The following is a 15,882-nucleotide window of genomic DNA, read 5'->3' as shown; positions in this document are numbered from 1 at the left end:
TCGAAGTGAAGCGATCTTGATAGTATTAGGACTACAGACTCGCTTTAGAATTTGTATCATAACTTTGAAATTTTCCGTTGCATAGAAAAAAATAACCGGATTTTCTGAGTGCATATTATAGTTTTTGTTCTCTATTTCGAATAATACTAAAGCGTGTTTTTTTACAGTTTAAAATTGTATATTACTCACTTGGGATTATAGCTGGTGAGACCAAGATGTTACCTGATAAATAAATCCATTATCTTTGTATGCTGTTTAATGACTTTGCACTTATTAAGATAATATTTATTTTTATGCCTAAGTTTTTAAGATAATTTTAATTGTATACTTGAAGTTACTGATATCACAGCTAATTGAAAGAGTAATAAAAGCGCTATAGATTAGTTTGTTGTTGTAAGGCTACGTACTCACTTTTAACTCCTAAATCGATATAATTGTTTTTTATACTTGGCTTTTGTGTTTTCAGTAAAGCGCTAGTTTTCTATAATCCTGCAAACATAGGGCAATGTCATCAGTTGGTGTATTTGGGCTAGTTTTATCGATATTTGTTAGACAGGCTGTGAAGTAGTAACTTGTGTTCGTTTTAAGTTTCAGCTTCACTCTCTACTTCCCTCAGAAAAAAAACTTTTTTTTTAAATAATCTTCGCCCGTTTTTAATACAAAAATCATATAGAAGGCACACAACCATTATTGATAAAAAGCACCCGATACCGACACAAACGATACGCGCGATAATAATGTGCCTGATACCACGTACAGCCCTTTCCCCAAGGACCATGGAGGGTCATACCATCACCAAAAGCATATTTATTAGACCTTCATACTTTGTGGAACAAAATGACGATTTCAAAATTTCGGTTGGGCAACTTTGTGGGGAGGGGCACGGGGGAATGGGGCTAGCTGCCCTCCAATCTTTTTGTTCACTTAAAAAGGGCACTAACAATTTTAGTTTCCGTCCGAATGAGTCATTAAACATCTCTTAATAATGCTCTAGTAACCCGCTAGTCCTGGTAGTAACCTGGCTAGTAACCCGCTAGCCCTGGTAGAAAAAAAAGAAAAAAAAAACATGCAAATCAGTGGTATTCATGCAAAAAAGTGATTTTCTTTGTTGTTCAAGGTGGAGGACTGTAATTATCTTATACAAGGTTTTAAACCGTGTTGATTCCAATAGCGCACTGTTTGTTTCGATCTGACACCATTTGCGAGGGGTTCCAGGCTCTTTTACGAAATCACCATAAATTTGTTTTCGCAATAAAATTTTACTTTTATCAGATGGCAATTTATTTTCTCATTGGGGAGCTTTTTTCAAAACACGTTTTCATCTTTTGGTTACTATGGGCTGTGGTTAGCTCTTTACTAGGTTGCAGCTACTGCTGAAACTATGATCATCGATTGCCCCTTCGTCACCAATAACTGTCGACGTTTTATCTCACAACTTTGCCTTGTTTAATGAAAATTAATATAATTTTTAAGAGCTTTATTTCAGTTTCATCCTTAAAAACTAAATTTAGTTTACTCTAATATTTATTTGTTAGGTGTTTAAAATTTTTTTAGTTGTTAGGTGATTAAAATCTTAAAATATTTTAATAATAATTCTATTCAGTAATCTAAAGATAAATATTATTTCTATAATATTTTATAGTATTTTGGACAACAACCGTCCTTAGACAACAACTTAGGCATGTTACACTATGTTCTAGCTGGAATGATGCACATATTTTCAATCTATATAAATAGAAGAATAAAGCTGGCCCTTCCAGCAGCGACCACCACTGCCTACCTCTTACAAATACAGTAGAAATGTGGCACCATGTATGAACAATTTGAAACGCACAGTAGGCCCACCTACACCATCCTTCCAGCACAAATATAGGCATCGTTTTTTGTTCCTCCGATCGGCTTGAAGGGTATGAAGCAAGTCAATCCAACTAATAATTCCAGTTAAATAAATAAATACACGTAACAAGCAGTATATAATACCTCAGTATGTTTAAATAAGACGATATTCACCTCAGAAAAAAGGTTATAGAGAGGATTTATGATGAATCATTAAGCAGAAACTTCGATTCATATAGAATTAAATAAAAAAAACAAGTTTTTTAACTGAAAGTAAGGAACTTTAAAACTTAAAACGAACAGAAATTATTCCGTATATGAAAGGGGCTGTCCCCTCTTCAACGCCTCGCTCTTTACGCTAAAGTTTTTTATTGTTTAAAAAAAAATAGAGTTGTGAGAAAGTCAAACTTTAGCGCAAAGAGCGAGGCGCTGAGGAGGGGACAGCTCCCTGTATATACGGAGTAAGTTCTCTTAGTTGTACGATTTAGCGTCGTTCCTTACTTTCAGTTAAAAAAACTTGTTTTTTTTTAATTTAATTTTTGAACGTTTTTGAATTAATGCAAGTTTTGATATTGGCTCACCGTACATGAATAATTAAAACAAAATTTGTATATTAATTTTACTTTTATTTGGTTAAATGGCTTTCTCGAAACTTCTTTAATTTATTTACAAACGTTTTTATTAGTAATAAATATACGTAACTTACGAATAAACTTACGTAATGAACTTCTATATTCATAGATTTTTGGTACGTATATTAGGGGGTTCGCCCCCTATTCAATACCTTGCTCTTTAAGCTAAAGTTCGAATTTTGTTCCAATTTTTTAAAAATGACCGCTTAATCACAAAGTTAATTAGAATAAATAGCTCTTATGAAAGTACTAAAAAATCTTTGGCTTAAAGAGCGAGGTATTGACTAGGGGGTGAACCCAATCATATGCGTAATATTTTCTGTTCGTTTTAAGTTTTGATGTTGCTCCTTACTTTCAGTTGAAAACTTTTTTTTAATTTAATTTCTGATCTTTTTCTTTAATAATGATGGGAAATCTAGCACCCCCTTCATAGCAATGTCCCTTCCCTCATTAAAACTTACTTCATGGAAATATCCTCCCAGATACCGCCCGACCCCCCCCCCCTCCAACTACCAGAAAGAATCCCCCTGAAAACGTCTGTATACTTCCCAATAACCAATACTATATGTTAACATTGGGTAAAGTTGATAACTTTCAGCCCTCCCCCTGAGGACTTCGGAGGATTAAGTCATCCTAAAAGACATATTTATCATATTTTCGACCATGCTGAACAAAATGGCTATCTCAAAATTTTGACCGGGTGACTTTGGGAAAATAATGAGTGTGGGAGGGGGCCTAGTTGCCCTCCAATTTTTTTGGTCACTTAAAAAGGGCATTAGAACTTTTAATTTCCGTTCGAATGAACCCTCTCCCAATATTCTAGGACCACTGGGTCGATACGATCACCCCTGATGAAAAAACAAACAAATAAACACGCATCCGTGATCTTTCTTCTGGCAAAAAATGCAAAATTCCACATTTTTGTAGATAGGTGCTTGAAACCTCTACAGTAGGCTTATCTTGAATATGATGGTGTGATTTTCATTAAGGTTCTATAACTTTTGATGAGTAAGACTAAACTTGATGAAACTTATATATTTGAAACTAGAATTAAAATCTGATTCTTGTTTTGTATCTATTGGTATCAAAATTCCTTTTTTTAGAGTTTCGGTTGCTATTCAGTTGGGTCGCTCCTTACTTACAGTTCGTTACCACAAACTGTTTGAAAGCTAATTTGATCGCATATAATTACATTTTTCATTATATTGCTTTGCATGCTTCATTAGATTGCATAACATTTTTCATGATTGCCATTTTGTTATTCGTTCTTAGCGAAATAGTCTATATTTCGGGTTCAACTAGCTTCGCTGATTCAGCAAAAATGGCCAAATAAGTTGAGAGAAAATCCTTTAATGTTCCAGGCTTGGTTAGGGGGATGCTTCACATAGGGTTACCTGTACAGCATAGTTGGGACCCATTTTTACGAGGATTTGAGCTGGGTGAAAGTCATCTATTTACGTGAACCTATGTTTTGTTCTGGATTTTTTTCAATAAATGTATGTTTTAGCTTTCATCCTTCTCTCATCTATCTCTTGTTGAATTTTACGAAAAACTCGAGCTCAATTCTGCTTTGAGACCAGATTAGAATTGGAAGGAGATATCCGTCTTCTTTTGCTAAATAATAGTTGTTTTATTGAGGACGGGAGCTGAACATGAGTTCAACTCCCATCCTGGTGAATATAGGCCCTTGGTTTCAAATGACTCATTTGCACACTTGATGAGATAAAGACCTATTTCAAGACATCTTTCCATAAATTTTCGAGTATCTCTACTGACAGGTGCGTCTTCTATTTTTTTGTGATAGAAATGGTACGAATCTGTAATTAGGACCTTAAACAGGAGAACAAATGATCTGTGACCTCTTGCTTAGGAGGTCTGACCTCTGGCTATGGCTTAGGAGGGGGTAGTCATACTTTTATTTGTAGTAATTTGTGTTCGTTTCAAGTATGACATGATTATTCATTTTAATTTTTATTCGGTTCTAGTATTCGTCTATATCAGTGTCTGCTATCTTAGGGCCTGATGTAATCATTTGTTTCAATTTTTATTCGTTTTTGTTGTCATTTATTCATTCATAGTAATTTTTGTTCGTTTAAGTATGAAATATATGCAAGGCCTTAGCCAAAATTTTGGTTAGCTGGGAGGGGTATTTTTGCTCGGGGGTTTTACAAAAAAAAACATTTAAAAACACATCAAATTTTTTTTTATATATGCATTGTTGTCATGTTTTTAGCGAGCCGGACAAAAATTTCGGTGGGAGGGTTCAGACCTCCTAACTCCCAACTGGATATGGCCTTGAATATGTGTGACTTCATATCTGCTCATTTTAGATTTTGATATGGGTCTTTACTTTTCTTTGGAAAACTGTTTTTTCCTGGAAATTGCCTTTTTAATTAATTTATCCTAATTTTTAAAAGGCAATTTATTATTGATAGATTATAAGACTATTTATAAATTTTTGTTTCAGTTCTTCTGCTTAAGCACTAAATTGTTGGATTAATATTTAAAAATTGGGCTCTGTTGAAGTTTTGTTGATAAAAAAAAGTTATCAACATTTCCAGAATAATCATATATGTTTCATTAGATTATTCTATTCCATTAGGAGAGATTACTAGCAACTTATTCCTTCCACTAGTTAGCTTTATTTATTGCATTCATTTATTCTACTAGATTATCAACCAATATTCTCTTAGATTAGTATGACTAGAAACATAGATAAAGGATATTGCAAGCTTTTGAATCGTTTAGGGGCTAACATATGACAGAATCCCCCCCCCCACTTTAACTAATTTCAACAGTAATCAGTGAATCGAAAATATGAACTATCTTGGGAAACAAATTCAACAAAAGCAAAGTTTATTTTCAACTATAAAGGTAATACAAAACACTATTTTCCCCTATGTTTGTAACCTACTTGTAGTTGTTCTGCGTGATCATGAGGGAGCTTCTTGGTTGATGTAAATGCTGTTCATTTGTTTCATAGGCAGCGCAATCGCGCTACTTAAGTAAAGAACGATGTTGGCACCAGCGTTGCCAACGCAGTACAACTGTACCGTTTTTGGTACAATTTTGAGGTCCTGGCACACTGCACTACATTTGGAAATTTGTTGGTACAATCAGATTTCCCGATTTAGGTTTTACTTGCTCCTTTTAGACTCAAATATATGTTCCAAGTTTTAGTTTATTGAAAATTATTTTATTGTTTTGGCGAATTTTTAAACTGCTGTTCCGATGATACAAATTAGTTTCTTGTGGGACAATTTCAATCGGAAAACTGGTACAGTTTATTTCAAAGCGTTGGCAACACTGGTTGGCACAATGTATTATTTTTTTTTTTCTTTTGACCAGGGCACTTCGTATCAAAGGAGTTGTCGTAGAAACTTCGAAAAGGGCTCATTCGATTAGAAATTGGAGTGGCGTGTGCCCTTTTTAATAGTTGAAAGTGATTGGAAGGCAACTAACACCCCTTCCACGCCCATTATTTCCCCAAACACATCCAACCAAAATTTTGAGATAGCCATTTTGTTCAGCGTAGTTGATTTCAAGATAGAAATTATGTTTTTGAGGAGTATACTTTCCCACAGCCCTCAGGGCAAGGGTTGTAAGTTATGATCTGGGGGCATATAAGGTTTTTATAGAAAGCTTCGTCGTAGAAACTTCAAAAAGGGCTCATTCGATTGGAAATTCAAAAGGCTAGTACCCTTTTTAATAGTCGAAAGTGATCGGAGGGCAACTAAACCCTCTCTCACGCCCACCTTTTCCCCAAACACATCCAATCAAAATTTTTAGATAGCCATTTTGTTCAAGGTAGTTAAAGGTTTTGGAAATTAGGTCTTTGAGGAGGATAATCACCTCAGTGCCCTCGGGGCAAGGGTTGTAAGTTATGCCCTGGGGGCTTATAAGGTTTCTATAGATAGTGATGTTGTATATAATTTCGGAGACCACACAGCCTTTCCATGACGATAAAATAAAAGTTCAAAATAGGGATAAAATCCTTTTTAATAGATAGTGTATAGAAATTCACAAAAATACCAGATATTTCTGTCACATATACAGTGACCGTCATCAGTAGCAAAACTTAGCAAAAACAATTTAAAACAAAAGTTTATATACGAAATCAAATAAAATTACATATTGTTTAATTTTCTAATTCTTTTCAAAGCAAAGGCGGAAGGATGTTTTTTTGTTCCTTACCATATGTACCCGGGCTAAGTGAAAAACCTGAAAAGAATTTTACAGAGTAATGGTCTAAGGGTAGCTTTAAAGAGTAATAATACTTTGGGTAGTTTTCTAAATTCTGGGAAGGACCCAACTTCAGTGGGGCAACAAAGTGGGGTTTATCAGATCCCATGTACTTGCGGAAGCTCATATGAGGGACGTACTAACCAGAGTTTGGAAATGAGATTATTACAACATAAGAATTTATTTCTGCGGCTTTAAAGCAAGATTCTAAGTCTGAAGATTTTACTTCAGCCCTTTCAGAACATATTTTCAATTTTCCATACTATTTTATTTTGTTCGATAATTTCTCTTTGATTTCTAGGGATCGGGGTTTCAAGCAAAATTTTCGTGAAACTTTTAAAATAAAGAAAATCTTTTTCAAGAATATTGCTTTGAATCGGGACACAGCTGAACTTGGGTTGAACTATATCTATGATAATTTATTAAAATCTGAGAGAGTAAAGTTCAATTCACCCAATTTAGTTTACCTCTGTCCAAACGTTATACCATTGAACGCTACTGAACCGAATCCAAGAAGGTCAAAGAGGCTAGCTTCCGCCTTTGCTTTGAAAAGAATTAAACAATTAAACAATGTGTAGTTTTATTTGATTTCGTATATAAACTTTTGTTTTAAATTGTTTTTACTTAGTTTTACTACTGATGACGGACTGTATATGTGACCGAAATATCTGGTATTTTTGTGAATTTCTATACACTGTCTATTAAAAAGGATTTTATCCCTATTTTGAACTTTTATTTTATAGTGATGTTGTAGAAACTTCAAATACCCTGGGGGCATATAAGTTTGTTTTTATAGAAAGCGTTGTCGTAGAAAATTCAAAAAGGAATCATTCGACTGGAAATTGAAACGGCTAGTGCCCTTTTTAATAGTCGAAAGTGATTGGAGGGAAAGTAACCCCCCTCTCACGCCCACCATTTCCCCAAACGCACCCAATCAAAATTCGAGATAACTATTTTGTTCAACGTAGTTGAAAGGTCCGGAAATTAGGTATTTAAGGATGATAGACCCCTCACACCCTTAATGTTAAGGGGTGTGAGTTGTACCATGGGGTATTTCAGGATGCTATAGAACGCGCTGTAGTAGAAACTTCAAAAAGGGCTCATTAGATTGGATATTAAAATGGATAGTGCCCTTTTTAATAGTAGAAAGTGATTGGAGGGCAACTAACCCCCCTCGCATGCCCACCATTTCCCCAAACACACCCAATAAAAATCTTGAGATAGCAATTTTCTTCAACGTAGTAGAAAGTTCTGGAAATTAGGTCTTTGAAAATGACAACCCCCCCCCCCCCAGCCCTCAGGTCAAGGGTTGTAAGTTATGCTCTAGGGGCATACAAGGTTTTCATTGAAAGCGTTGTCGCAGAAACTTCAAAAGGGCTCATTGGATTGGAAATTGAAAGGATTAGTGCCTTTTAATAGTTGAAAGTGATTGGAGAGCAAATAACGCACATCCAATCCAAATTTTGAGATAGCCGTTTTGTTTAACGTAGTTAAAATTTCTGGAAATTAGGTCTTTGAGGATGACAACCCCCTCATAGCCCTCAGGGGAAGGATTGTAATTTATGCCCTGGGGGCAAATAAAGTTTATAGAAAACGTTGTCATAGAAACTCAAAAAGGGCTCATTCGATTTGACATTGAAAGGGCTAGTGCCCTTTTTAATAATAGAAAGTGATTGGAAGGCTTGACATTTTCAAATAATTCGTGGTAACGAACTGTAAGTAAGGAGCGACCCGGATACAAATTTTGATACAAATAGATACATCAAAAGAATTAGATTTTAATGCTCCCCCTTTTAGGAGGAAAGACCCCCTTAAAAGTTATAGAACCTGAATGGAAATTATACCATCATATTCAGCGAATCAGAGAACCATACTGCATAGGTTTCAAGCACTTATCGGCAAAATGTAGAATTTTGTATTTTATGCCAGAAAATCGATTACGGATGCGTGTTTATTTTTAATTTTTTTCAGGGGTGATCGTATCGACCCAGTGGTCCTAGAATATCGTGGGAGGGCTCATTGGAATGAAAATTAAAAGTTCTAGTGCCCTTTTAAAGTGACAAAAAAAATGGAGGGCAACTAGGCCCCCTCCCACGCTATTTTTTTTCACAAAGTCACCCGATAAAAATTTTGAGATAGCCATTTTGTTCAGCATGTTCAAAAACATTATAAGTATGTCTTTTAGGATGACTTAATACCCCGAAGTTCCCGGGAGGAGGGCTGAAAGTTATGAACTTTACCCAATGTTGACATATAGTATTGGTTATTGGGAAGTATACAGACGTTTTCAGGGGGATTTTTTCTGGTAGTGGGGGGGGGGGGTCGGAGGTTATGTGGGATTATTTTTCCATGAAGGAAGTTTTCATGGGGGAAGGGACATTGCTATGAAGGGGACGCCAAACTTCCCAGCATTATTTAAAAAAAGATCAGAAATTATATATAAAAAAACAAGTTTTTCAGCTGCAACAGCAGCTACATCAAAACTTTAAACGAACAGAAAATATTACATATATGATTGGGTTCATCCCCTAGTCAATACCTCGTTCTTTAAGCCAAAGATTTTTTAGTACTTTCATAAGAGCTATTTATTCTAATTAACGCCCTTTGTTATTAAGTGGTCATTTTTAAAGAATTGGAACAAAATTCGAACTTTAGCTTAAAGAGCAAGGTAATGACTAGGGGGCGAGCCCCCTAATATGCGTATTAAAAATATATGAATATAGAAATTCGTTACGTAAGTTAATTCGTAAGTTACGTATATTTATTACCAATAAAAACGTTCGTAAATAAAATTAAACAAGTTTCGAGAGAGCCATTTAACCAAATAAAAGTAAATTAATATGCATTTTTTTTTTTTAATTATTCATGTACGGTGAGCCAAGATCAAAACCCGCATTTATTCAAAAACGTTCTAAAATTAAATAATAAAAAACGAGTTTTTTTAACTGAAAGTAAGGAACGACGTTAAAACTTAAAACGAACAGAAATTATTCCTTATATGAAAGGGGCTGTCCCAAGGCCGTATCCAGGGGGGGGTTGCCCGGTTTGAACCCCCCCGAAATTTTTGACCGAGTCGAAGATTAGTAACCCACCCCCGAAAAAGTCAAAAATTAGTAACTCAAAACGAGCAGAAATTAACATGAGTATGGCTCAAGACCCCTATTCATTCCCAAGGCCAGAACATAATTTGCACTTTACTGAAAAAAATACAAATGAATGTGCATTGTCAGTTTAATATAAGCTACATATACTGATATTTACTGTAATATATAGCCTACTGTGATATATATTGTAATCAAATTGTTAATATTATTTGATTTATTAAAGTTATAAAAGTAAAAACATTTTTTTTTTCAGTAAAGTGCAAATTATGTTCTGGCCTTGGGAAGGAATAGGGGTTTTGGGGCCTACTCGTGTTAATTTCTGCTCGTTTTGAGTTTGACTCGGTTTTTTATTCTAATTTCTGTTCGTTTTGGGTTTAATTTATTTATCGATGTTGATTTGTGGTAGTTTCACGCTTGGTAGATTATTTGATTTCATTTTTACTCATTTTTGGTTTAATGGAGTTTTTCGGATTCTACACAAGAACCAATGTAACTTAATATATTAGAGAAGATAAAAATATATTTTTGACTCGGCTACTTCAAATTTTTCTGTATGGGGCTGCTTCGAATATTTTTCGGCGTCAGGAGTAAAACAGAAAGTATTGATACAAAAAACGTTTGAAAATTCTTTTGGTCTGTTCTGAACAAAAAAATTGAGCCTTAGCCCATAAGAATCATTTTTCTTAAGAAAAAAAAATGTTTGGCCTTTTCGGGCTAAATAATATTCCAGTGATAAAAGTATTTTGACTCCTCGTCTTCTCCCCCAAACAAATATTGAATTATGCAAAGATAATTTTACCACATTGGGCTGCCATAATATAAGAAAAGGTAACGAACAAAAATGGGGTTTTTAAGGCCAAACGGAATACTGAATAAACAAACAAAACCAATATTTCCAGAGGACAACCGCCTCTCTTCTTCAGCACGAAACGAAATAATGTATTCAAGGAAAGTGCCGAAGAGAAAAACCAACAAAAACAAACGCGGAAAGTCAATGTGAAAAAACAATGAATAAAATATCTTATAATTTTTGGCTTTTATTGAATAGTGGGTTACGTGGATGCCCAGGGGACAGGCAAAGGAGGGGGTTGTTTAGCCTCTATTTACTTTTGACCCTGGGAAATGGTAATGGAGCTTTCATTTTTCATCAAATGAACCCCGTTGCAAGTTTGTAGGCCCACATCATACATAAAAAGTGGTAAAAAAAAAATCCATGGAAGGCATTTGCCTCTTCAACGCTTGTGCATTGCCTCTGATGCTCTGAAAGATGTAAACTTTCACGTCCGTAAGTTAATTAATCCTTGTCCCAATTACATACTTAATAAGAAAAATTTGGGAAACTGATTTTATCACGATTTACATACAGTTTCCTCAAACTCACATAATTGTGCTAATCTGTTTCATATTTCCAGCCAGGTGATAATAAAATAATAATGAAGTTAGACCTTTTGTGAATATTAAATAAAAAACAAGTTTCTTCAACTGAAAGTAAGGATCAACGGTACTGTTCTATTAGCTGTAAGACACGGTGATTTCACATAGCGAAGATGATAAAAGAAACTAGTCAAACAAGTTCTTTCAATGGAGAATTCATGCCGAGCATTGCAAACAGTGGTTTATCTCTCTGTTTACAATATTTAAACTTTATATTGTTGAGATTTAGGGGGAAAAAAGTCCTTAGGTTAGGTTACGTATTTAATATATGCTATGCTTTACCCCCACCCCCTAATGTGCAGATATATAGTCGAAATTTGTTTCTAAACTATTATATTTTCATTATATTTGTTTTATTTCATTAGCAATTTAGTATTAACCAAACTTCACTTCTCGTTTGTCTTACATCTAATAGAACAGTTCCGGATCAACATTAAAACTTCAAACGAACAGAAATTATTACGTATATGAGGGGGTTCGCCCCCTGGTCAATACCTCGCTCTTTACGCTAAAGTTCGAATTTTCTTCCAAATCTTTAAGAATGACCCCTGAATCACCAAGGCCGTTTAATTAGAATAAATAGCTCTTTGGAAGGACTAAAAAATCTTTAGCGTAAAAAGCAAGGTACTGAAGAGGGTGCCAACCGCCTCATATACGTGATAATTTCTGTTTGTTTTAAATTCTAATGTTGCTCCTTACTTTCAGTTGAAAACTTTTTTTTAAGATTAATTTCTGATCGTTTTTTTAAATAATGCCGGGAAATCCAGCGCCCCCTTCATGGAAAAATTATCTTCCCACATGGTAAGATCCTCCCACGTAACCCTCCAACCAGAAAAAATCCACCTGAAAACGTGTGTATACTTCCCAATAACCAATACTATATGTAAGCAACGAGGGAAATTCATAGCTTGCAGCCCTTCCTCCGGGGACTCTGTGGGGGGGGGTTAAGTCATCCTCAAAGACATAGTTATTAGATTTTTTTTACTATGCTGAACAAAATGGCTCTCTCAAAACTTTGATCTGGTGACTTTGGGAAAAATGAGCGTGGGAGGGGGCCTAGACGATAAAATAAAAGTTTGAAATAGGGATAAAATCCTTTTTAATAGACAGTGTATAGAAATTCACAAAAATACCAGATATTTCGGTCAAATATACAGTGACCGTCATCAGAGCAGAGCTTTACTACTGATGACGGTCACTGCATACGTGACAGAAATATCTGGTATTTTTGTGAATTTCTATACACTGTCTATTAAAAAGGATTTTATCTCTATTTTGAACTTTTATTTTATCGTCATGGAAAGGCAGTGTGGTCTCCAAAATTATCTACGTCATATTTGAGGGGGCCTAGTTGCCCGCAAGTTTTTTTGGTAACTTGACAAGGGCACTAGAACTTTGAATTTCCATTCAAATGAGCCCTCTCGCAATATTCTAGGAACACTGGGTCGATACGATCACCCCTGAAAAAAAAATAAACACGCATCCGGGATCTTTCTTCTGGCAAAAAATATGCAAAATTCCATATTTTTGCAGATAGGAGTTTGAAACCCCTACAGTAAGGTTCTCTGATACGCTGAATCTAATGGTGTGATTTTTCATTAAGATTATATGACTTTTAGGGGATGTTTCCCCTTTTTCGAAAATAGGGCAAATTTTCTCAGGCTCGTAGCTTTTGATGGGTAGGACTAAACTTGATGGAACTTATATATTTGAAATCAGCATAAAAATCCGATTCTTTTGACGTATATATTGGTTTCAAAATTCCGTTTTTAAGTTAATTGAGCCGGGTTACTCCTTACTTACAGTTCGTTACCATGAACTGTTTAATTTAAATTTCAGGTCTCAGAGGAAACTAAAATTCCTTAATGTCGCTACTATTCACATTAAATTGCATAAAAGTCAATATCTAGTTTTAAAACTGTCATGACCTGGAGCCAGAGGAGTTGTGCATAACTTTGTTGGCATCGGAAGCATGGCCTTATTTATTGAAGTTTTCTTGAGAACGTATTTGAAAAAAGATCATTCATTATTCTTAGATAGAAGAGATTAAGGTACTTGAGGTCTTCTTCCATTGACGGACTGTAGAACCGGTTTCTTCGTTAGTTGTTTTTCAGCTTAGCGTGATACAAGACAAAGGCAAGAGAAAGAATAGATGGGGAATATATAACTTGGGCTATATATTTGCACATTAGGGGGGGGGGGGAGACGTAAAGTATTTGGACAGTGTGAAGTTAGAAAACAATTCTTACTTCATAATACGTAGAAAAATTGTAGCTAACACATCTTGCAGGCAGACCCGCTATATTTTACCCCCTCTCCTAATGTGCAAATATATAACCCAAATTTGTTTCTAAAGTATTCTATTTTCATCATATTTTGTGATATTTCACTAGGATTAATAAATTTCATTCAATACAGATCGCAAACTCAATGAAAACCGGTTCTACTTAGCTTCTGTATACACAGGCGCTATAACAGACAAGTACCGAGATTTATTATAATAAAAATTACTACAGATTTACTACAATCGCTGGCAAAAATTTTGTTTAGGGGCTTTTTGTTATCTTGAAAAGTAATAGAGCTCGCATATATATATATAAAGTGAATGAAACTCGCAGGAATACATCCAGAAGCTTAATTTTCTCATGGGAAGATTATACATAGTGTTACGAGCTTCATACCACTGCTCAATGCCAATTTATAAGGTTTTAAAGATATATTTCTTAAGTTTAGGGAAAAGCCTTGATATAGCTTAAAATTGTACTGAAATAACAGGAATGTCATTAAAAAAAAACAAAGCCGATGAAAGAGATTGAAAACTGAAAATTATGCTACGACGTTTTTTTTGTTAAAATTTAGGCATGTAATAGACCTATCTTTTATGCAATCTTCTAAGCCCTAGAAATGAGAAAATATTGATTTAGTAGCTTGGGAACACAGGGGCGTCGTCTGAGGGTGGCAAGGGGGGCAGTTGCCCCCCCCAATAATGTGGAGAAAAAATATTATACATCCCATGCCCTTTAACTATCCAGATATGGACCCCTCTTGCCATATTTGGCTAGCTCATACTGCCAGTTCTAACACTGGACTTAATTTAGATAGTTAGGCCACTAGGACCCCCCCCCTTCCCAACTAAAGTTTAGACTTTTGTATACCAGTAAGGTACTTATGCATTTAACTAAACCAGCGCTATAGACTGTACAAGGAAACCAGACAAACGGGTATTTTTGATAGATAAATTGATGACAAAGCGCGGTTTCTCATTGAGTTTACAGTATTTAAACGATTGTTTTTTGCGGTTTAGGGGGGTAGGTACCTAGGTTACGTTAGGTCACTTATTTAATATATCCTATGCTTACCCCACCCCTAATGTGCAAATATATAGCCCAAATTTGTTTTAAACTATTATACATTCATCCTATTTTATTTCATTAACATTAACCAAACTTGACTTCTTTCGTGTTTAGTGCTGGTTTAGTTATAATGCAAAGTACCAATTAGTTATATTTGGCTATCTCATCTTGCCAGTTCTAACACAGGACTTAATCCCAAACTAAAGTTTAGACCTTTGTAATTTGTATACCAATTATTTTATTTTTACTTACGAACGACAAACGTCTGGAAGTTTCAGCCCCCCCCCTTTTATCAAGAATGTTGTTTGATTACGGAACATCTTTTAACTCCCCCCCCCCCCACTCACAAAACAAGATCGAAGTTCTTCGTCTTGACAAACAACCTACACCTACTAAAGAATAAAATTGCTTACAATTAATTTATTCTATATTTGACATTATTTTTTCTGAAAAAAGGCAAGAATTGGGTAGACGTATAGGTAGTTTGGTTGGATGCACACTCTTGGGTTGGCTAGGTTTCAAACGGGTATTCTTGCAATACTTCAAGGATTATAAAATACCTTTTCTCCTTTTCCGCCCACCTGCAATGGGCGGGTAGTCTCTCCCGCTTTGCTTCAGGTAAGCAGAACCCAAATGCTTCAGGCCTTTCACTTGTACTGTACAAGCTTCGCTGATAGCATATTTTTGCCTTAGGGCCACTATATATATTTTTAGTTTTATTTAAATTATTTGTGAAATTGTGATATTTGTGACTTTCATATATTTCTTAGCTAAACCGTGGAACCGTTTACGAGATTTTTATCACAGTTCAGTGGTATCTTTTTGAACACAATTACTGCCTTGGTTTAGATCACCTAATATTGTGCAACAAATTGGATTCGAACTATTTCTGTTGACATTATCGGTCATTCACTGAACTAAGTAAAGCAAATGTCTGATACACACATGGATGATGATATGGAAATGGAAAACGCATCTATGTCCCATCAGAAACACGAAAGAAATGAGGATGATGATAATGATGACAATGGTCGGCAACAAGCAACAGCTGTTGTAACACTTAATAACAACGAAGTAACTACCGTCCCTGTTTTTCTTATCGACGCTTCAGCCCTCCAACATGCCCAGTCCTCGGAATCCGACGACGTTGACGTCGATGAGGTAACACCTGAAAATTATCCTTCTCACTAATTTAAAGGGTAAAATTGCTGATGAGTAGCTTTTCACTATCTTAGAAAGTAATTTCCATGAAGATGCCAAGCTTTGTTTTAGGCTATAGCC

The 15,882-nt window shown here is 35.2% G+C and overlaps 1 protein-coding gene and 1 long non-coding RNA gene across 5 annotated transcripts in view; one reads left to right on the top strand and one right to left on the bottom strand.

Moving 5' to 3' along the window:
- The window catches only part of TfAP-2 (transcription factor AP-2), a 193,631-nt gene that overhangs the window by 63,489 nt on the left and 114,260 nt on the right, over nt 1-15,882 (top strand). For 2 of the 4 annotated variants that reach the window (XM_089097490.1, XM_089097486.1), the window contains exon 1: nt 15,245-15,762. The exons of 1 other annotated variant lie outside the window; for it this stretch is intronic. In XM_089097490.1, coding sequence (XP_088953616.1) covers nt 15,532-15,762 — 231 coding nt within the window. In that variant the 5' untranslated portion in view covers nt 15,245-15,531. Of the gene's footprint in view, nt 1-15,244; nt 15,763-15,882 lie in introns of those variants that run through there. One more of the 4 variants, XM_089097487.1, reaches the window with a different exon arrangement.
- Nucleotides 1-15,882, bottom strand: part of LOC148945886 (uncharacterized) — a 44,572-nt gene that overhangs the window by 5,555 nt on the left and 23,135 nt on the right. The window contains exon 2 of the long non-coding RNA XR_016142494.1: nt 1,781-1,899. This is a non-coding gene — a long non-coding RNA (uncharacterized LOC148945886). The remainder of the gene's footprint in view (nt 1-1,780; nt 1,900-15,882) is intronic.

Source organism: Artemia sp. Qi Xiang Cuo, chromosome 12 (assembly GCF_049724085.1).
Source record: "Artemia sp. Qi Xiang Cuo chromosome 12, ASM4972408v1, whole genome shotgun sequence".
NCBI classification, from domain to species: Eukaryota; Metazoa; Arthropoda; class Branchiopoda; order Anostraca; family Artemiidae; genus Artemia; species Artemia sp. Qi Xiang Cuo.
Note: the sequence above shows the minus strand (reverse complement) of the source record. Positions and strands in the feature narration are given on the sequence as shown.